This window comes from Bubalus kerabau, chromosome X (assembly GCF_029407905.1).
Source record: "Bubalus kerabau isolate K-KA32 ecotype Philippines breed swamp buffalo chromosome X, PCC_UOA_SB_1v2, whole genome shotgun sequence".
In the NCBI taxonomy this organism is placed as follows: Eukaryota; Metazoa; Chordata; class Mammalia; order Artiodactyla; family Bovidae; genus Bubalus; species Bubalus kerabau.
Window position 1 is genome coordinate 108,076,341 of NC_073647.1, and position 23,482 is coordinate 108,099,822.

General features: G+C 40.8%; 1 protein-coding gene and 1 non-coding gene across 11 annotated transcripts in view; one reads left to right on the forward strand and one right to left on the reverse strand.

Annotated features, from left to right (window-relative positions):
• PHF8 (PHD finger protein 8) overlaps window positions 1–20,709 on the reverse strand; it is a 95,553-nt gene extending 74,844 nt beyond the window's left edge. For 2 of the 10 annotated variants that reach the window (XM_055565155.1, XM_055565159.1), the window contains exons 1-2: window positions 20,289–20,705; window positions 18,902–19,091 (exon numbers count right to left, since the gene is read on the reverse strand). In XM_055565155.1, the coding sequence (XP_055421130.1) occupies window positions 18,902–18,999 (98 nt within the window). In that variant the 5' untranslated portion in view covers window positions 19,000–19,091; window positions 20,289–20,705. The other 8 variants (XM_055565150.1, XM_055565158.1, XM_055565156.1 and 5 more) reach the window with 7 other exon arrangements.
• Window positions 20,710–22,932: 2,223 nt separating this feature from the next.
• Window positions 22,933–23,036, forward strand: LOC129640472 (U6 spliceosomal RNA). The gene has a single exon (XR_008708841.1). It is a non-coding gene; the product is annotated as a U6 spliceosomal RNA (small nuclear RNA).
• Window positions 23,037–23,482: the final 446 nt, after the last annotated feature.

Below are 23,482 nucleotides of genomic sequence, written 5' to 3' on the forward strand. Positions count from 1 at the left end.
AATTTCTTTGGTATAATTGTTTTCCAGTTTGTGGGTCATCTGCTCAGTATAAGGATGACATGCAAATTCATGAAGCATTTCATATTTTTGAATTGAGAGAATAGCACTGAAACATATACACTACTGTATGTAAAATAGGTAGCCAGTGGGAATTTGTTGTATGACTCAGAGCTAGACCCAGTGCTCTGTCACAACACAGAAGGGTGGGATGGGGTGGGAGAAAGGAGGAAGGTTCAAGCAGGAGGGGACATACATATACCTGTGGCTGATTCATGTTGATGTATGGCAGAAACCAACACAACGTTATGAAGAAATTATCCTCCAATTCAAAATAAATCTTTAAAAATATTCCAATGGTATATTTTTAAAGAAGTAGAAAAAACAACATTCAAATTTATATGGAACCACACAGGACCCAGAATAGCTAAAGCAATTCTGATAAAGAAGAGAGTGGGAAGTATCACATTTCCTGATTCCAAATTGTATTACAAAGTTATGGTAATCAAAACAGTGTGGTACTGGCAAAAAACAGACCCATAGACCAAAGGAGCAGTATCAAGAGCCCAGAAATAAACCCTGCATACACAGTCATCTACTAATGGACAAAGGAGTCAAGAATACTTAGTGCAGAAAAGACAAGTCTCTTAAATGGTGCTGGGAAAATTGGATATTCAAATGTAAAAGGAGGGGTGGTCCTAAGATGCCAGAGGAATAGGACAGGAAGACCACTTTCTCCCCCACAAATTCATCGAAAGAACATTTGAACACTGAGCAAATTCCATAAAAAAACTTCTGAATGCTGGCAGAGGACATCAGGCACCCAGAAAGGCAGCCCATTGTCTTCGAAAGGAGGTAGGAAAAAATATAAAAGATAAAAAGAGAGACAAAAGAGGTAGGGACAGAGATCCGTCCCGGGAAGGGAGTCTTAAAAAAGAGAGAAGTTTTCAAACACCAGGAAACACTCTCACCGATGAGTCTGTGGCAAGCCTTGGAAGCTCAGAGGGCAACATAACTGGGAAGAAAAATAAATAAATAATTAAAACCCAAAGATTACGTGCCTAATGGCAACTCCCAGTGAAAAAACAGCACAGACGCTCCGCATTCGCCACTAGCAAGCGGGGGCTGGACAGGCAGGCCCAGGCTGCATTGCTTAGGATAAGGACTGGGCATGAATGCCCAAGGGCAATCTGAGGGAACTAACTTAAGATAGCAATCCAGACTGTGGGATAGCTATCCCATGAAAAGCCCTAACCTAAGACACTGCCAGGCCTGTTCACAGAACAAAGGACTGAGCAGAGCTAGCACGCTGCAGACTGGCCCATCCCCCACTGGAGACAGGCAGGCGAGGGCAGCCAGAGCCAGAAGGGGGCAATCTCGGCCCCAGAGAGGCATCATCTACCAAACTGCAAGCAGGCTTCATTGCTAACCAAGACTTCTTGGGATTCTGGACGGTCGACATCCGCAAGAAGGGTCACAGCCAGAGATCAGCTCCCGGAAGAGACATATCGCATACCTGAGAAGGCATGCCAGTTGTACACCCAGAAAACCGAGCAGCTGGGACCAGGGAGGCAATAAGACACAGCCCCCAACTGGGGGCGACTGTGCTCACCAAGCACCTGGTCACCTGAGCTGCTCGGACCTGTGAAGGGCACAAAACACAGGCCCAAACGAGTCTGCGCCTTTGTGGAGTACCCAAGAACCTGAACCTGAGCATCTTAGACCTGGGAACTGCATGCAACCCAGGGCCCAACTAAGACAGTTCCTGGCAGAGCAACCTAGAGCCTGAACAGTGTAAACTGGGAAAGCACACACACTGTGAGCGGGGGCAAACCCAGTGTGGCCGAGGCACTGCAAGCACTCCCCACACAAGCCAGTGATATTTGCTTGCAGTGTTCTGCCCTCCCCACAGCACAACTGAACAAGTAAGCCTAAAAAAGTGACCACCACCGCCCCCTTGTGTCAGGGTGAAAATTAGACACTGAAGAGACCAGCAAACAGAAGAAATTAAAATAAACAGAGGGAAATGCTTTGGAAGTGAAAGGTACAATAGATTAAAATCCTGCAATTAGCATCGACTACATAGGAAGGGGCCTACAGATCTTGAGAAGTATAAGCTGGATCAAGGAACATTCTGAAAATGAACTGACCCCACACTGTCCACAACAACACCAGAGAAAGTCCCAGATATATTTTTGCTATTATCATTTTTTTTAATTTTTAAGTCCTCTATTACTCTTTTAATTTTCATTTTTATAACCTACTATAACTTTGCAAAAAAAAGACCTTATTTTTAAAGCAAACTTCATATATCTATATATATTTTATAATTTTTGTGACTTTGTTTTTTTGAGAATCTAACCTCTACTCTAGATTTTTAATCTTCGGTTTTTGATATTTGTTATCAATTTTGTACCTTTAAGACACCAATCTTGAGTACCCATTTTTACTTGGGAGCAAGATTGCTGGCTTGATTGCTCTCTCCACCTTTGGACCCTCCTTTTTCTCCACCAAGTCGCCTCTATCTCCACCCTCCCCCTTCTCTTCTTTACCCAACTCTGTGAATCTTTGTGTGTTCTGGGCTATGGAGAACACTTATGGAACTGATTACTGGCTAGATCTTTCTCTCTCCTTCTGACTCCCCCTTTTCTCCTCCTGCCCACCTCTGTCTCCTTCCTCCCTCTTCTCTTCTCTGTGTAATTCCATGAACATCTCTGAGGGATCCAGACTGTGCAGAGCACATAGGGAAGTGATTACTGGCTAGCTTGCTCTCTCCCCTTTAGATTCCCCCTTCTTCTCCTGGTCACCTCTATCTCCCTCCTCCCTCTTCTCTTCTCCAAGTAACTCTGTGTACCTCTCCGGGTGGCCCTCAGTGTGGAGAAACTTTTCATCATTAACCTAGATTTTTATCATAAGTGCTGTATAGATGCAGAAGTCTTGAGGCTACTGTAAGAATAAGACTGAAAACCAGAGGCAGGAGGCTTAAGTCCAAATCCTGAGAACACCAGAGAACTCCTGACTCCAAAGAACATTAATTGATAGGAGCTCATCAAATGCCTCCATACCTACTCTGAAACCAAGGACCACCCAAGGGCCAACAAGCTCCAGAGCAAGACATACCATTCGAATTCTCCAGCAACACAGGAACATAGCCCTGAGCTTCAATATACAGGCTGCCCAAAGTCACACCAAACCCACTGACATCTCAAAGGTCATTACTGGAAACGTCATTGCATTCCAGAGAGAAGAAACCCAGCTTCTCCCACCAAAACACCAACACAAGCTTCCCTAACCAGGAAACCTTGACAAGCCACCCGTCCAACCCCACCCACAGTGAGGAACCTCCACAATAAAGAGGAACCACAGACTGCCAGAATATGGAAAGGCCACACTGAACACAGCAATGTAAACAAGATGAAAAGGCAGAGAAATATTCAGCAAGTAAAGAAGAGGATAAATGCCCACCAAACCAAACAAAAGAGGAAGAGATAGGGAATCTACTTGATAAAGAATTGTGAATAATGATAGTGAAAATTATCCAAAATCTTGAAAACAAAATGGAGTTACAGATAAATAGCCTGGAGACAAGGATCGAGAAGATGCAAGAAATGTTTAACAAGGACCTAGAAGAAATAAAAAAGAGTCAATAAATGAGATCAAAAACACTCTGGAGGGAACCAACAGTAGAATAACTGAGGCAGAAGATAGGATAAGTGAGGTAGAAGATAGAATGGTAGAAATAAATGAAACAGAGAGGAAAAAAGAAAAATGAATGAAAAGAAATGAGGACAATCTCAGAGACCTCTGGGACAATATTAAACACCCCAACATTCGAATCACAGGAGTCCCAGAAGAAGACGACAAAAATAAAGGCCATGAGAAAATACTTGAGGAGATAATAGTTGAAAACTTCCCTAAAAGGGGGAAGGAAACAGTCACCCAACTCCAAGAAACCCAGAGAGTTCCAACACGATAAACTCAAGGCTAAACACCCCAAGACACATATTAATCAAAGGAACAAATATCAAACACAAAGAACAAATATTAAAAGCAGCAAGGGAAAAACAACAAATCACACACAAGGGGATTCCCATAAGGATAACTGCTGATCTTTCACTAGAAACTCTTCAGGCCAGGAGAGAATGGCAGGACATACTTAGAGTGATGAAAGAAAATAACCTACAGCCCAGATTACTGTACCCAGCAAGGATCTCATTCAAATGTGAAGGAGAAATCAAAAGCTTTACAGAAAAGCAAAAGCTGAGAGAATTCAGCACCACCAAACCAGCTCTCCAACAAATGCTAAAGGATCTTCTCTAGACAGGAAACACAGAAAGGGTATATAAACTCAAACCCAAAACAATAAAGTAAATGGCAATGGGATCATATGTATCAATAATTATCTTAAATGTAAATGGGTTGAATGCCCCAACAAAAAGACAAAAACTGGCTGAATGGATACAAAAACAAGACCCCTATATGTGTTGTCTACAAGAAACCCACCTCAAAACAAGGGACACATACAGACTGAAAGTGAAGGGCTAGCAAAAGATATTCCACACAAATAGAGACCAAAAGAGAGCAGGAGTAGTAGCAATACTCATATCAGATAAAATAGACTTTAATACAAATGCTGTGAAAAGAGACAAGGAAGGACACTACATAATGCTCAAAGGATCAATCCAAGAGAAGATATAACAATTATAAATATATATGTAACCAACATAGGAGCACCACAATATGTAAGACAAATGCTAACAAGTATGAAAGGGGAAATTAACAATAACACAATAATAGTGGGAGACTTTAATACACCACTCACACCTATGGATAGATCAACTAAACAGAAACTTAACAAGGAAACACAAACTTTAAATGATACAATGGACCAGTTAGACCTAATTGATATCTATAGGACATTTCACCCCAAAACAATGAATTCACCTGTTTCTCAAGCACACATGGAACCTTCTCCAGGATAGATCACATCCTGGGCCATCAATCTAGCCTTGGTAAATTCAAAACAATTGAAATCATTCCAAGCATCTTTTCTGACCACAATGCAGTAAGATTAGATCTCAATTACAGGAGAAAAACTATTAAAAATTCCAATATATGGAGGCTGAACAACACGCTGCTGAATAACCAAAAAATCACAGAAGAAATCAAAAAAGAAATCAAAATATGCATAGAAACAAATGAAAATGAAAATACAACAACCCAAAACCTGTGGGACACTGTAAAAGCAGTCCTAAGGGGAAGGTTCATAGCAATACAGGCACACCTCAAGAAACAAGAAAAAAGTCAAATAAATAACCTAACTTTACACCTAAAGCAACTAGAAAAGGAAGAAATGAAGAACCCAAACGGTTAATAGAAGGAAAGAAATCTTAATAATTAGGCAGAAATAAATGCAAAGGAAACAAAAGAGACCATAGCAAAAATCAACAAAGCCTAAAGCTGGTTCTTTAAGAACATAAATAAAATTGACAAACCATTAGCCAGACTCATCAAGAAATAAAGGGAGAAAAATCAAATCAACAGAATTAGAAATGAAAATGGAGAGATCACAACAGACAACAAACAAATACAAAGGATCATAACAGACTACTATCAGCAATTATATGCCAATAAATTGGACAACTTGGAAGAAATGGACAAATTCTTAGAAAAGTACAATTTTCCAAAACTGAACCAGGAAGACATAGAAAATCTTAACAGACCCATCACAAGCACGGAAATTGAAACTGTAATCAGAAATCTTCCAGCAAACAAAAACCCAGGACCAGACGGCTTCACAGCTGAATTCTACCAAAAATTTAGGGAAGAGCTAACACCTATCCTACTCAAACTCTTCCAGAAAATTGCAGAGGAAGGCAAACTTCCAAACTCATTCTTATGAGGCCACCATCACCATGATACCAAAACCTGACAAAGATGCCACAAAAAAAGAAAACTAGAGGCCAGTATCACTGATGAACATAGATGCAAAAATCCGTAACAAAATTCTAGCAAACAGAATCCAACAACATATTTAAAAGATCATACATCATGACCAAGTGGGCTTTATCCCAGGGATGCAAGGATTCTTCAATATCTGCAAATTAGTCAATGTAATATACAACATTAACAAATTGAAAAATAAAACCATATGATTATCTCAACAGATGCAGAGAAAGCCTTTGACAAAATTCAACATCCATTTATGATAAAAACCCTCCAGAAAGCAGGACTAGAAGGAACATACCTCAACATAATAAACACTATATATGACAAACCCACAGCAAACATTATCCTCAATGGTGAAAAATTGAAAGCATTTCCCCTAAAGTCAGGAACAAGACAAGGGTGCCCACTCTCACCACTACTATTCAACATAGTGTAGGAAGTTTTGGCCACAGCAATCAGAGCAGAAAAAGAAATAAAAGGAATCCAGATTGGAAAAGAAGAAGTAAAACTCTCACTGTTTGCAGATGACATGATCCTCGACATAGAAAACCCTAAAGACTCCACCAGAAAATTACTAGAGCTAATCAATGAATATAGTAAAGTTGCAGGATATAAAATCAACACACAGAAATCCCTTGCATTCCTATACACTAATAATGAGAAAACAGAAAGAGAAATTAAGGAAACAATTCCATTCACCATTGCAACGAAAAGAATAAAATACTTAGGAATATATCTACCTAAGAAACTAAAGACCTATATATAGAAAACTATAAAACACTGGTGAAAGAAATCAAAGAGGACACAAATAGATGGTGAAATATACTGTATTCATGTATTGGTAGAACAAATATAGTGAAAATGAGTATACTATCCAAAGCAATGTGGAGATTCAGTGCAATCCCTATCAAGCCACCAACAGTATTTTTCACAGAAACTAGAACAAATAATTTCACAATTTGTATGGAAATACAAAAAAACCTTGAATAGCCAAAGGAATCTTGAGAAAGAAGAATGGAATTGGAGGAATCAACCTGCCTGACTTAAGGCTCTACTACAAAGCCACAGTCATCAAGACAGTATGGTACTGGCACAAAGACAGAAATATAGATCAGTGGAACAAAATAGAAAGCCCAGAGATAAATCCACGCACCTATGGACACCTTATCTTTGACAAAGGAGGCAAGAATATACAATGGAGAAAAGACAATCTCTTTAACAAGTGGTGCAGGGAAAACTGGTCAACCACTTGTAAAAAAATGAAACTAGAACACTTTCTAACACCATACACAAAAATAAACTCAAAATGGATTAAAGATCTAAATGTAGGACCAGAAACTATAAAACTCCTAGAGGAAAACATAGGCAAAACACTCTCCGACATAAATCACAGCAGGATCCTCTATGACCCACCTCCCAGATTGGAAATAAAAGCAAAAATAAACAAATGGGACCTAATTAAACTTAAAAGCTTTTACACAATGAAGGAAACTATAAGCAAGGTGAAAAGACAGCCTTCAGAATGGGAGAAAATAATAGCAAACGAAGCAACTGACAAAGAATTAATCTCAAAAATATACAAGCAACTCCTACAGCTCAATTCCAGAAAAATAAACAACCCAATCAAAAAATGGGCCAAGGAACTAAACAGACATTTCTCCAAAGAAGACATACAGACGGCTAACAAACAAATCAAAAGATGCTCAACATCACTCATTATCAGAGAAATGCAAATCAAAACCACAATGAGGTACCATTTCACGCCAGTCAGAATGGCTGCTATCCAAAAGTCTACAAGCAATAAATGCTGGAGAGGGTTGGAGAAAAGGGAACCCTCTTACCAACAGTGTAAACCCTCTTACACTGTTGGAGTGCAAACTAGTACAGCCACTATGGAGAACAGTGTGGAGATTCCTTAAAAAACTGGAAATAGAACTGCCATATGACCCAGCAATCCCACTGCTGGGCATACAACACTGAGGAAACCAGAACTCAAAGAGACACGTGTATGCCAATCTTCATCACAGCACTGTTTATAACAGCCAGGACATGGAAGCAACCTAGATGTCCATCAGCAGATGAATGGATAAGAAAGCTGTGGTACATATACACAATGGAATATTACTCAGCCATTAAAAAGAATACATCTGAATCAGTTCTAATGAGGTGGATGAAACTGGAGCCTATTATACAGAGCAAAGTAAGCCAGAAAGAAAAACACCAATACAGTATACTAATGCATATATATGGAATTTAGAAAGATGGTAACAATAACCCTGTATGCGAGACAGCAAAAGAGACACAGATGTATAGAACAGTCTTTTGGACTCTGTGGGAGAGGGCAAGGGTGGGATGATTTGGGAGAATGGCATTGAAACATGTATATTATTATATGTGAAACCAATCACCAGTCTAGGTTCGATGCATGATACAGGGTGCTCAGGGCTGGTGCACTGGGATGACCCAGAGGGATGGGATGGGGAAGGAGGTGTGAGGGGGGTTCAGGATGGGGAACACAGGTACACCCGTGGTGGATTCATGTCAATGTATGGCAAAACCAACACAATATTGTAATGTAATTAGCCTCCAATTAAAATAAATAAATTTATATTAGAAAAAAATAAAAAATAAACAAATGTAAAAGGATGAAAATAGACCCCTGACTTACATTACTCACAAAAATTAACTTAAAATGTATTAAAGATTTAAATGTAAAATCAAAAACCATGTAACTCCTAGAAGAAAACACAGGAAAAAAGGTCCTTAATGTGGAACTTAGGCAATAATTTTTTGGCTGTGACACTGAAAACACAAAGTTACAAAATCAAAAATAAATAATATCAAAAATTTGGTTTGGCCACATCAAACTAAAAAGTTTCTGCTATGCAGAAATAAAAATGTAACCTATGGAACAGGAGAAAATACTTGCAAATCATATGTTAAAATATTAAATAAGGGGTTATTATTCAAAAAAATTAAGAACTCCTACAGGTCAATAGCAAAAAAAACCTGGTTAAAAAGTGGGCAGATGAAACACATGAAAAGATGTTCAACATCACTCATTATTAGAGAAATGCAAATCAAAACTACAATGAGGTATTATGTCATTGTAATGGCCATCATCAAAAACTACAAACAATAAATGCTGGAGATGGTGTGGAGAAAAGGGAACCCTCTTGCACTATTGGTGTGAATGTAAACTGATATAGCCACTATGGAGAACAGTATGGAGATTCCTTAAAAAAGTAGGAATAAAACCACCATACAACCTAGCAATCCTACTACTAGGCATATACCCTGAGGAAACCAAAACTGAAAAAGACACATGTAACCACATGTTCACTGCAGCTCTATTTACAATAGCTAGGACATGGAGGCAACCTAGATGTCCATTGACAGATGAATGGATAAAGAAGCTGTGGTACATACATACCATGGAATATTACTTAGCCATAAAAAGGAACACATTTGAGTCAGTTTGAATGAGGTGGATGAACCTAGAGCATATTATACAGAATGAAGTCAGAAAGAGAAAAACAAATACCGTATATTAATGCCTATATATGGAATCTAGAAGGATGGTACTGATGAGCCTATTTGTAGTGCAGCAAGAGAGACGCAGACACAGAGAACAGCCTTGTGGACACAGTTGGGAAAGGAGAGGGTGGGATGAATTGGGAGAGGAGCACTGAAATATGTACTTTACCATACATAAAATGGATAGCCAGTGGGCATTTGCTGTATGACACAGGGAGCTCAAACCTGGTGTTTTGTAATGACCTAGAGGGTTGGGATGGGGTGGGAGGTAGGAGGGACGGGGCATGTGTATACCTATGGCTGATTCATGTTGATATATGGCAGAAACCAACACAATATTGTAAAGCAACTATCATCCAATTAAAAAAGAAAAAGTGAACAGACGAACTGAATAGACATTTTCACAAAGACATACAGATGGCCAACAGATACATGAAGGCATTATGCTAAGTGAAATAAGTCAAAGACTACTCTATGATCTCAATGATATATGAAATCTAGGGAAAAAACCCAAACTCATAGAAAAAGTGAGATTTGTGGTTACCCTCCAGAGGCGGGGGTGGGGTATGAGAATTGCATAAAGGTAGTCAAAAAGTACAAACTTCCAGTTATACGATATATAAGTATTGAGGATGTAACGCACAACATGATGACTATAGTTAACACTGCTGCATGGTATATTTGAAAATTGCTAAGAGTAATTCCTAAAAGTTCTCATCACAAGCAAAAAGCTTAGTTTTCGTTTCTTTTTTGTACTTATATGAGATGATGGATGTTAACTAAACTAATTGTGGCAATCATTTCATTCTATACCTTATTGTGGTATAGTTATTGTATCTATGCCTAATTGTGGTAATCATTATACTCTATACCTTAAACAGTACTGTATGTCAATTACATCTCAATAAAACTGAAATAATATAAAGAAAAATGAACAGAGCTTTAGCAACCTGTAGACTAAAAAAACAAACCCAAAGAAATCCACACTCAGAAATAGCATAATCAGGAAACTCCTTGATGGTCTAGTGGTTAGGACTCAGTGCTTTCATTGCCATGGTCCAGCTTTGATCCTTGTTCAGGAACAAAGATCCCACAAACCATGTGGTACAGCCAAAAAAAAAAAAAAATCAAATTCCTGAACATAAAAAAGACAAAGAAAAAATCTTGACATCAGTGAGAAAAATGATATTTCCTAAAGGAGAATGCCAATTTAAATGACAGAAGTTCTCTTATCAGAAACCATGGCAGCCAAAAGACAGTAGCACAATAGTTTTCAAGGGCTGAAAAGAACTAGAAACCTAGAAACTGATATCAAATGAAAAGACCCCCTCAGCAATTCAAGGAAAATCAAGACATTCTTCTATGAAGGAAAACTAAGAGTATTTGTTGCCAATAGGCCAATTCTAAAAGCATGTCTAAAGGATGTTCTCTAAACAGAAAGGAAATGATAAAAGGACTCTTAAGAACACCAGGAAGTAAGACAGAACAAGGGAAAGACTGAAAATATGGGTACATACAATATATTTTCCTTCTCCACTTGAGTTTTCTAAATCATATTTGACAGTTGAAGCAAAAATTATACCACTATATGATATGGTTCTCAACATATGTAGATGAAATATTTAAGATAACTATAGCAGGGGAGCATAAAGAAATTTAAAATAAGATTTCTACTCTTCACTCAAACTAGTAAAATGTCTATACCAGTTGATTGTGATAAGTTATGTATGTATTATGTCAATGCCTAGAACAAGCACTGAAAAAGCTATACAAAGAGATCCACTCAAAAATATTATAGATAAATTTATATTTATTTATGTATATATTTATATCTAAATTTATTATAGATAAATCAAAATGGAATTCTTGAAAAGATTTAAGTAACCCAAAGGAATGCAGGAGAAAGAAAACAGAATGAACAGAGAAAACAAACAAAACAAAAAAATTACCAACTTATGCCCTAACACATCAATAATTGCATTAAGTATATATGGTCTAAATATACCAATTATAGAGATTAGCAGAGTGGAAAAAAATAATTCCAAACTTATATGCTATCTACAAGAAACTCACTTTATATATAATGGTGTCAGTAAAAGTAAAGTGAAAGTAAAGGGATATAAAAAGACATAAGGCAACCATTAATCAAAAGAAAGGAGTGGCTATTTTAATGTCTATATTAATATACTATAAAATGGACTTCCATGCAGAGAAAACTGCCAGTGACAGAGGACACTACATAATAATTAAAGGGTCAATCCACCAAGACACAGCACTCCTAAATGCATCTGCATCAAACAACAAAGCTGCAAGATATGAGGCAAATGATAAAACTGAAAGGAAGAATAGAAAAATTGACAGTTATACCTGGACACTTCACCTCTTTATCAACAACTGACTGAACAATTATACATAAAATCAGCAAAGACAGAGAATTTAGCAACAACATCAACCAACAGGGGTAAATCAACATTTACAGAAAACTCCTCCAAACATCAGCAGGATATACATTCTTCTCAAGTGACCATGGAAACATCTACCAAGACAGACCATATCCTGGGCCATAAAACAAAATCCAGTAAATTTAAAGGAATTGAAATTGTACAGAGTATATTCTATGGAAACGAACCAGATATCAGTAACAGAATAACAGGAAAATCTGCAAACACCTGGAAAGTAAACAACATACTTCTATACAATTCACAGGTCAAACACGAAGTCCCTAAGCTAATTAAAAATTAGAGTGAACTACATGAAAAGGAAAACATTAAAAAATTGAGGGACATGGCTAAATCAGTACTAAGAGGAAAATTGATAGCACTAAATACTTATGTTAGACTACAGGAAAAGTCTCAAATCAATAATCTAAGCTCCCACCTCAAGACATTAAGAGGAGCAAAATGAACCCAAAGCAAGCAGAAGGAAGGAAATAATAAAGTGTAGAAATCACCAAAGCTGAAAACAGAAAGATAATAGGGAAATTCAATGAAATAAAAAGCTTGCTCTCTGAAAAGATCAGTAAAATTGACAAAACTATAGCAAGTCTGAAAAGAAAAAAAGAAGATAAAAATTTTCAATATCAGAAATGAAATGAGATGTCACCACAGAGCCAGCCTGCAGACATCAAAAGGATAATAAGGGATTATGAACCACTGTACACACTAAATTTGACAACTTAGAAGAAATGAATCAATTCCTTGGAAAGCACAAACTACCACAACATATCCTATATAAAATAGATAATTTAAATAGTCCTATAACTATTAAAAGAGATACCAAAGGAACATTTCATGCAAAGATGAGCTCAATAAAGGACAGAAATGGTATGGACCTAACAGAAGCAGAACATATTAAGAAGAGATGGCAAGAATACACAGAAGAACTGTACAAAAAAGATCTTCATGACCCAGATAATCACGATGGTGTCATCACTGACCTAGAGCCAGACATCCTGGAATGTTAGGTCAAGTGGGCCTTAGAAAGCATCACTACGAACAAAGCTAGTGGAGGTGATGGAATTCCAGTTGAGCTATTTCAAATCCTGAAATGTGATGCTGTGAAAGTGCTGCACTCAATATGCCAGCACATTTGGAAAACTCAGCAGTGGCCACAGGACTGGAAAAGGTCAGTTTTCATTCCAATCCCAAAGAAAGGCAAAGCCAAAGAATGCTCAAACTACCGCACAATTGCACTCATCTCACACACTAGTAAAGTAATGCTCAAAATTCTCCAAGCAAGGCTTCAGCAATATGTGAACCGTGAACTTTCTGATGTTCAAGCTGGTTTTAGAAAAGGCAGAGGAACCAGAGATCAAATTGCCAACATCCGCTGGATCATAGAAAAAGCAAGCGAGTTCCAGAAAAACATCTATTTCTGCTTTATTGACTATGCCAAAGCCTTTGACTGTGTGGATCACAATAAACTGTGGAAAACTCTGAAAGAGATGGGAATACCAGACCACCTGATCTGCCTCTTGAGAAATCTGTATGCAGGTCAGGAAGCAACAGTTAGAACTGGACATGGAACAACAGACTGGTTCCAAATAGGAAAAGGAGTTCGTCAAGGCTGTATACTGTCACCCTGTTTATTTAACTTATATGCAGAGTACATCATGAGAAATGCTGGACTGGAAGAAACACAAGCTGGAATCAAGATTGCCGGGAGAAATATCAATAACCTCAGATATGCAGATGACACCACCCTTATGGCAGAAAGTGAAGAGGAACTCAAAAGCCTCTTGATGAAAGTGAAAGTGGAGAGTGAAAAAGTTGGCTTAAAGCTCAACATTCAGAAAACAAAGATCATGGCATCCGGTCCCACCACTTCATGGGAAATAGATGGGGAAACAGTGGGAACAGTGTCAGACTTTATTTTTCTGGGCTCCAAAATCACTGCAGATGGTGACTGCAGCCATGAAATTAAAAGACGCTTACTCCTTGTAAGGAAAGTTATGACCAACCTAGATAGCATATTCAAAAGCAGAGACATTACTTTGCCAACAAAGGTCCGTCTAGTCAAGGCTATGGTTTTTTCTGTGGTCATGTATGGATGTGAGAGTTGGACTGTGAAGAAGGCTGAGCGCCGAAGAATTGATGCTTTTGAACTGTGGTGTTGGAGAAGACTCTTGAGAGTCCCTTGGACTGCAAGGAGATCCAACCAGTCCATTCAGAAGGAGATCAGCCCTGGGATTGCTTTGGAAGGAATGATGCTAAAGCTGAAACTCCAGTACTTTGGCCACCTGATGCGAAGAGTTGACTCATTGGAAAAGACTCGGATGCTGGGAGGGATTGGGGGCAGGAGGAGAAGGGGACAACAGAGGATGAGATGGCTGGATGGCATCACTGACTCGATGGACGTGAGTCTCAGTGAACTCCCGAAGTTGGTGATGGACAGGGAGGCCTGGCGTGCTGCGATTCATGGAGTCGCAAAGAGTCGGACACGACTGAGCGACTAATCTGATCTGATCTGATAACTATTAAATGAATTGAATTGATAATTTTAAAACTCAAAAAAAAGATTAAAGATAGTTCAGTTGCTCAGTCGTGTCCAACTCTTTGTGACCCCATGAACTGAAGCACGCCAGGCCTCCCTGTCCATCACCAACTCCCAGAGTCCACCCAAACCCATGTCCACTGAGTTGGTGATGCCATCCATCCATCTCATCCTCTATCGTCCCCTTCTCCTCCTAACCTCAATCTTTCCCAGCATCAGGGTCTTTTTAAATGAGTCAGCTCTTCGCATCAGGTGGTCAAAGTATTGGAGTTTCATAAGTAAAGTGTTTAGCAATAATGACTGGCAGACTAGCTAGTACTCAATAAACAACAGTCATTACCATTTTATTTAAATCATCACAACCTCTCTTGGGGAAACGGAGGCTTCACAGAGATGAAATCCTTTGCTAAAAAGTAACAGAGTCAGAATTTGAACCCAGATCTGAAGCCAGTGCCAATTTCCCTAGAGTTTAAGAGTCCACACCACAGCCACCACCTTGGGGATGTGCCAACCAATACTTCCTTTATAGATAGGAAAACTGTAAAGGAGTGAGGTTTTGTCAAAGCCCCAGATATATGCTTGCCAACCAACTTCCCCCACTAGTGTACAGCAAGGTTTCTCAAAAGTTAGGATACATCAGAATCCACCTGTTTGTTAAAATAGACTGCTGGCTTCCAACCCAAGAATTCACATTTTTAACAAATTTCCAGTTAATGAACCACATTTTGAGAACAACAGTGTACAGTTATGATATGTTAGCCCACCCATCCCACAATATCAGAAGCTGTCACACTCCACAGAATGGGAAGGAATTGAGACAGAATAATGCTCTAAATCAGTGGTTCTGAGAGTAGCTCCCACTTACATACTGAATCAGAAATCCTGCAGGTGGGACCTACCTATCTCATCTTTTTAGAGGTCTTCCAAGTGATTCTGATACACCCTAAAGTTTGAGAACCACTTCTCTACAAATCAAACTGCTCTTCAAAATCCAGCCCCTTACAATAGAGGAATGGAGCTATACCATTGTTTTTTCCACTTTTGAGAGCCTGGTCTCAAGCCAGATAATTCTAAGTTCAAATCGAGACTCAAAGAGTAACTTAACTTCCATGAGTTCCAGATTCTCACCACCAAAATGGAATAGTCATCTTCCTTGTTATAACCCTTCCAGGAAGTAACATGGCATTACTAATCCCTAACTGGACTTTAAGAAATCTGGCCTTTGTAAGTCATCAGAGATATGAACAGATTTATATCATCTACAGGCATCTGTGGGCTTAACTATTGTGGGCAACCATGAAAAATGCACAATATTTAGTAATTTTCAATTATGCTAAAGTACTATGAGCCTAGGATGTGTGTATATGTATGTGTTTGTGTGTGCATGTGTGTGCATGTGTGCAATGCACTTAGTAACCAAGAACAGCCACCCACCAAGGACCTGATTCTCAGCTGTCTTCCTTATTCTCTGGCAGTCCATAGAAAAGCATGATAAGAGATAAAATTTTGGTCTCTTTCATGGGAAAAAAAAAATTAAGGCAGTTAACTTATGTCAGGATGTGCACAGAAACACAGGACTCACCACAGAAATGTGATTAAGAAGAGGCCTGCCCCATAAACACATTTTCATATTGTAAATTTGGAATTCTTAAAGGTCTCAGTGGTATTCCTTATAAATGTCAGGTCTCTACTGTGCAAAGATGCTTTCCACAATGTTTTCCCTTTTGTTTCAACGAGCACCCAAATAAAAATGCCAAACATTTCCAGAAACCCTGAAGTTTCCCTCACATCATAGTATTATTTATAATATAAAAAAGTAGAAACAACCTAAGTATCCAACCTCAAAGGAAATGACTGAGTAACTGATGACAACGATATATAATGGGATATCAGAAATCATCTTTAGATCAACATTTAATGACAGTAACTTTATAATGTTAAGTAGGAATAAAAATCATGTTACAAAATGGTGTTTATAATACAATCCCACATTGTATTGGGTTGGCAAAAAAAATTGGTTCAGGTTTTTCTGTAAGATGTTATGGAAAAACCCAAATGAATCTTTTGGCCAACCCAATAAAATATACATTTATATTCTAAGTCAAACAATGGGAGTTAATGCAACAAAAAATTAAACAGTAGATTGTGCTGGATAAAAGGCCCATGGATGATTTTTATTTCCTTTTTTATTCTTTTTCTGTATTTTCTACAATAAGCATGTCTCACTTATATAGTCAGGGAAAAATTTTTAATATTATTTGAAAACGAAATATCTAACCTTCAGGCTTGGATTTGCATTAGATGAGATAAATGTATGCCAAGTCTCTGTCATGGGGCCTGGCACACAATAAGCACTCAGGAAGCATTCATTCCTATTTCCTGTTCCCACACTGCAGAGTTAGGGTCTCTGTACTGCGTGCAGAAGTTCACTTTTCAGGTTTAAACCTACACAATCCAAAGCAAGGCCCACAGGCAATGAATCAAGAAGATTCATTCATTTGTTCATTGAAAAATGTACTCAGCATCTATTACATGTTTAGCATTGAACTAGGTTCTGAGGATACCAAATATGAAAAGATTGCATCTCTGCCCTCAGGTAGCTCTTGCTAGTGAGTGACAAAAATATATTTATAACTATGATATGATGAAATAATTACTTTCAATAAGAATATACATAAAGTGCCATGGGAACCCAAAAGGAGGCCTCTACAAAAGAGGTATGCTATGAGTTGTAAATGGAAGGACATTAGTGGGAATAGCATGTGCAAAGACAAAAAGGCATAAGGAAGTATAAAATTTCCCCAGAACTATAAGTAGTTCAGTCTTTCTGGGATATAAAGAACAAGGGAGGAGGAGTGGTGGTAAATGAGACTGAACAAGTATATCACAAAAGGTTTTGTCTGTCACACAAAAGAGACTGATTTTTATTCTGTAGGAGGATCACTGAAAGAATTTTAAGCAGAGGAGTGACTTGATCAGCACTAGCAAAGATACCAGGAATCCTGAAAGACATCTTTTTTTTTTTTCTGAAAGACATCTTAATCCCCATTTATTTCCAGGGGAAAGAAAAAGGCCCCATCATCTAGGTCTGTCCCCTCTTAAATGAAATAATATGAGGCAGTAAATAGAACTCTGCACCTGGCACACAGTAAATACTCAACAAAGATCAGCTGAATATGAATTTGGATGTGCTGCATGGGACAGTCCTTGCTAAGAGTAGAATTTTACCAGTACCAAAACCTTCAGTTTGGTCTTGGGTGTGGTAACAGAAACACCTCCTTCGGAAAGTGCACATGTGGTCAGTCACTAAGTCATGTCTGACTCTTTTTGACCCCATGGACTGTAGCCTGCCAGGCTCCTCTGTCCATAGGATTTTCCAGGCAAGAATACTGGAGTGGGTTACCATTTCCTCCTCCAGGGTATCTTCCTGACCCAGGGATTGAACCCGCATCTCCTCTGTCTCCTGCATTGGCAGGTCACTAGAGCCTCTGTGAAGCTTCCCTTTGAAAAAGACTGATAACTGAAAATTCTAGAACCTAGCAACATGCAACAGCAGGAGGGCGCCATACACTGTTTTGTTGTACTCCAATGTACAAATCCTTTCATGGTTTTCTTTCCAGAGCTGACATAAGTCCCAATAATGGGATAATAGTACAGGTTTATTCCAGACACTAACCTTTCTGGAATCCTGGGTGACAGGTGCTTATGTGCACACATGGTTACCTGGAGGGATTTCATTAGTGGTTTTACTCCTACGGTTTTACCCAATATCTCCTCTGCTTAATTCAATTTACCTGGATGGTTCTGCAGGCAAAACTGTAGAAATAAAATGCTATTGCATTTCTGCCTCCATTTACTAGGTGCATGTAAAAATGCTTTAAATAAAGAGGAAGGCTGTATTAGATATATTTTATCTAATAGATAAAGAAAACACTCTGTCTGCCTGAAGACAAAGAGACTCAGAGAAGCAAAGCAACTTGTCCAAGGTCACTTTGATAGTAAGCTGCAAAACCACAACTCAAATCCATGTTTGTTGGACTCAAATATCTCAAAAATGCAGTACAGTCTCTCCCAAAGCCAGCCTCTGAGGAAAAACAAAATTACCAGAATACAAAGATGATACATTCTTTGTAACTGAAAAGAAAGTATTTTTCTAAGAAAAAAAATACAAAATAGAAGAAGGGTTCAAAATAGAAATATATATAGGAAAAGAAAAAAGAGGAGAAACCAAATGTCAATGTTAAGCTAGGCCATAATCTACAAGGAGGGATGTAAGAACCTGTGTCTGGGGGTGGGTTGGACCTAACTGTAGCGGAGAGAGGGGAAATTAAGTTTCTGAGGAGGAACCTGAACCAGAGTTGAGAAAGGAGCAAGCCAGTGAGCACCTGGCCACTGCACCCTGTCCAGGATGCCCTGCCCTCCTTACCTGCCATGAAACCAGTCCTGGCACATGTCACACTCGATCATGAAGCGGGTCACATCATAAGGCAGCCGACAGAGGCAATACACTGGTACTGAAGCCATCTTCACCAGGCCTTGGAGTGTTCTGCAGTGGGCCAGGATCTTAGCTTCAAAAGGAGCAGGAGGCGGCAGCACGCGTCCCCTCTGGACCAAAGCTGGGCACAAACGACAGTTTTACAGAGTGAATCAGGTCCCCCAGGGTACCAACCCTCAGCTCTCAAATGGACAGTTACCGCTGCCGCCGGGATGCAACACAGCTGGTTGGGGCTGTAGGGGGCAACTGGAGAAAGTCCATGGGCCGCTTTAACAAATAAAGAACAGCGCTCTGCTCTCGAAGCTTTATTTCCCCTCCTTACCTCCTTCAGCCCCCTGCGTCAGTGATAACTTCTTTCCGGATTTCAGGGAAAGATCTGACGCCTTTTCAGGAAGCTCCTTTAATCTCTCACTGCAACCTCTCCTTGTTAGCAACGCTGCTTCCCAGGGCTCTCTTTATTATGACGCAAACGACAGCCTAGAGGATGAGGCTGGGGGTATAGAAAAAGCCCCTTCTCTCACTCCAAAAATAAAGGCAACAAGACAGAGAGAATAGGGATCCCTGGAAGTCCTCAGATTACTCGAAAATTACCTCCATGCCTTCAGGAACGAGGGAGACAAGACTAGGCGCCCAACTAAAATCACAGTTCTGGGGTCGTGTTCTGAGAGTTTAAATTATCTGCTCCTTCACTTTCAAAATTATTCCATCCACGACCAGACGGGAGTCTCATCACCCCAACAACTGAAATAAATCTCAACCCCAAAACTGATCAGCTCACCCACTACTTCAAAGCTGACAGGCTTCTGTTGCACCCCAGAAACTCAAATAGTTCACTTCAAAACCCTTGAAACTGACTAGAATTTCCTCACACTCCGCAACCAAGTGAGGATTTTCCTCCCACAGCTCTGAAATTGGCAGACATATCCTCACAGCCCCCTCAAACTGACCAAGACTCTTCTGCCCCCTTAAAACTGACAGGTATCTCATCACAGATCCCAAAGTGACAGGAATATCCTTCCAGCCCCAGAAACTTAGGAAATCTCACGCCTCCCAAACTGACAGGAACCTCCTCATGCCCCAAACCTGACAAGAGCGTCTTCGGTCCCGAACCCTACAGGGACCTCCTCATCCGTAAAGCTGCAGAGAGTCCTCAAGCCCACGCAGCTCAGTCCTACCTAACTGCCAGCGGCCAGGCTCGCTCCGGAGCGGCTCAGCGCCTCTCTCAGCGGGAGGCTCGGCCGGCAGTTCCGGCCCCACAGGCTGCGCGCGCCGAATTGTGGGATCGTCACGGCAACGCGGCGAACCTCGCTCGCCTTACCCTCGAACCACCCGCTGGGTCTCGCTGGCCGCCCGGCGGTGCTTCAGGGCAGCTTTCTCCGCAGCTCTGCCTCGGGCCCGGCCGTTAGGGCCTACTGGAGCCCTCGGCTCGGGCCTAGTCCGGCGGCCGCCCAATGAACGGGCTAGCGGCGGCGTCGCTGGGCTGGCAGGAGATTGCCGCGAGCAAACCAACGAAGAAAGAGACGAACCGGCGGCCGGGTTGGAGAAAAGCAGTCCGGAAAGTCGCTGGGAGATGCTCAGTGGCGGTGGTAGGCAATTCGGAGTAGTCAATAAAGTTTATTCAAAACAACGAGGAAGTTGGGGCGGAGAGGGCAGGAGAAACACGGGGTAAACAGCTACCATGTTGAGAGTGGCGGCACCGCCGTGGGGAGGCGACCCAACCGCCATCTTATGAGGTCCGGACTCGCGAGGTAACCGCGGCAGAGGCGGGCCCCGGCTCCCGCGTGACGCCACGAGGGGCGGAGCGTCACCTTGAGAAGCAGGGCGGGGCTCAGCCACCTTTGGACCCGCTGGACTCCCCAGGTACCCAGTCGACGCCGAGGACCCGGAACCAACAGGCGGAGAGGCCGCCATCTTAGGCGAGGCAGGCACTTGGCTCCATTTTGAGTGGGGCCAGAGCCTTCTCTGCTTTCCCCCTCCTCCGGGCAAGCAGGGAGTTAAGCACCCACCACCAACAGACTCGGACACACACACATACTCTCTCTTCCTACTCCTCCCCAGCTTTTTCTTATGAGAGGAGGTGAACTCTGCGACTGTGCGCCGCAAACTTAATAGGTGGCGGCGTGGGGGAGGTGGGGGAGGGAGAGTGCTCACAGAGGCTCCTGTTCACTGAGCACCTTCAGCAGGTCGGCCTGTTTCACAGTCTCCAGGTCTTTAATCTACACAATGCAGGAGAATCTATCATCACCGAGTGAGAACACGGGCTTAGGGAAGCCAAGTTGCTTGAGTTTCAGAGCCAGAAATTTGAACCTTGCACCCTCTACTACCCCTGGGGTCCTGCCCTCAGTCCCTCCATAAAGCCTCTGTCAACTCCCCAGCTCCCTCTGAAATCTCTCTTCTTTGGTACTTCCCAACCCCGTCTGGGCTTCCCTGGTGGCTCAGCTGATAAAGAATCCGCCTGCAGTTTGGGAGACTTGGGTTCAAACCCTGGGTTGGGAAGATCCCCTGGAGAAGGGAAACACTATGAACTCCAGTCTTCTGGCCTGGAGAATTCCATGAACTGGTCGCAAAGAGTCAGACCCGAAGGAGCAACTTTCACTTTCACACCCACACCGCCCCCCCCCCCACCCCCAGTTCAGTTCAGATACAACTGAAGGGTTTCCATGCACCTGTCCCATGATTTTCTTACTACAGCCTGAGGATGGAGTAGAAGAGGTTGAAGGGATGGAACTCCACACGCATGCTTCAGGGTGGCGCTGGTTTTCTCAAACAGTCTAGAAAATTCTCTAGGAATCCTCTTACTATTTCATTTTCTTAACCGGTCCCACTGCTTTAGAAAAGAAAACGCGTGTGTGCACTCCGATTTCCTAAGTGATGAGGGGGTTAGGCCCTGGGGATAGAATGATGAAAAAGAGGGACACTGCAGTGGGAAATTGCCAGCCAGTGCAGGAGACAAGGCTGAAAGTAAACGATTGGAATACAGCAGCCAATAAGTACAGAGATACCTCTTGCAAAATGTAGAATGAGGCTAAGAAAGTGCCTCAGAAGCTGCTTGATGATGTCAAGGAAGATTTCAGAGAGACTTGGAGAGTATATTAAAGTTCACTAAATTAACAAGAACATTGTATGTAAAAGGATTATGATGTACAAACGGGATTCCCAGGTAGCTCAGTGATAAAGAATCTGCCTGCTAATGCAGGAGATACAGGAGATGTAGGTTGGATCCCTGGGTGGGAAAGATCCCCTGGAGAAAGGAATGGCAACCCACTCCAGTATTCTTGCTTGGAAAATCCCATGGACAGAGCCTGGTGGGCTACAGTCCATGGGGGTTGCAAAGAGTCAAACACCACTGAGTGCGTGCACATGCACAGACACACACACACAAGCAAACATTGTGTACAAATGCATGGATGCACATGGGAAAACATTTACAAAAAAGTTGACTATTAGATTTTATCCTGTAAGCAATAAGAAATCACTATCGTTTTTGAGCAGAAGCAACAGTGTCACATTTGTGGCTTAGGCAGAGGACAGTCCAGGTTTAGTGGGACCTGAAGCTTATACAGTTTGTGAGGTTCATTTCATTAGGAAAAGAATATAGACTTGTAAATGCAAAATTACATTAAAAAGTAAAGTTTTTTCTAGAAGTCATTCTTATACCTGGGTAATAACTTATAAATGGAAATGGCACAAACATACAGATGTCCCCACTAAACCCAAACTAAATTTATCCTGCAAATCAACTTCTACTTAGCTGAATCTCAAAAATGTCTGAGGCGCTCCTACATCACCTACAAGGAAAATGTGACCAGGAAAACTCTCAGTAGAAAGGGACAGCAATTTTAACCAATTGTGGTTTAATTACACTTTGTAAACTTTATAAAACATATAACCACATAACCAAATGGCAGGTGACAAACCCTGCAGCTAAGCTTTCTTAACTTCACACAAAGGCAGAAGGATGTTTGCTTAAGCAGCACATATATTAAGATTGAAAAGACACTGAGAAGATTAAGCATGGTCCCTGTATGAGTATGACATACAAATTTATGAAGGATTCCATAATAAATGGCAGAAAAGGGGGAAGGCAGAGAGGAGGCAGTTGCAATAGTCATGAAAAAAAGATGAGGCCTGAATCAGAATAGTTGCAGCAGAGGGTAGAACATGATCATATAAGTGGGGTATTTTGGAGGTTGAATAGGCAGGGCTAGGAGACTAATTGAAAATAGTAGATGAATGAGTGAAAGGAATATGAGTTCATTTATGGATTGGGTGTCATTTCTGGATGATGATGCCATTGACTGAGCCAGGGTACATAGAAGGAAAAGCAGGTTTCATGCAGAAGAGACTAAGTTCAGTTCTGAATATGCTGGGTTAAAGAGTGTGTGGAACATTAATTCACTCACTCAATAATTCTTGAGCATCTACTATTCACTAGGTACTGCACTAGGTGTGAGGATGTAGTAGTAACCCAGACAAGGTCCTGGCCCTCGTGATATTAACATTCTTCATGGA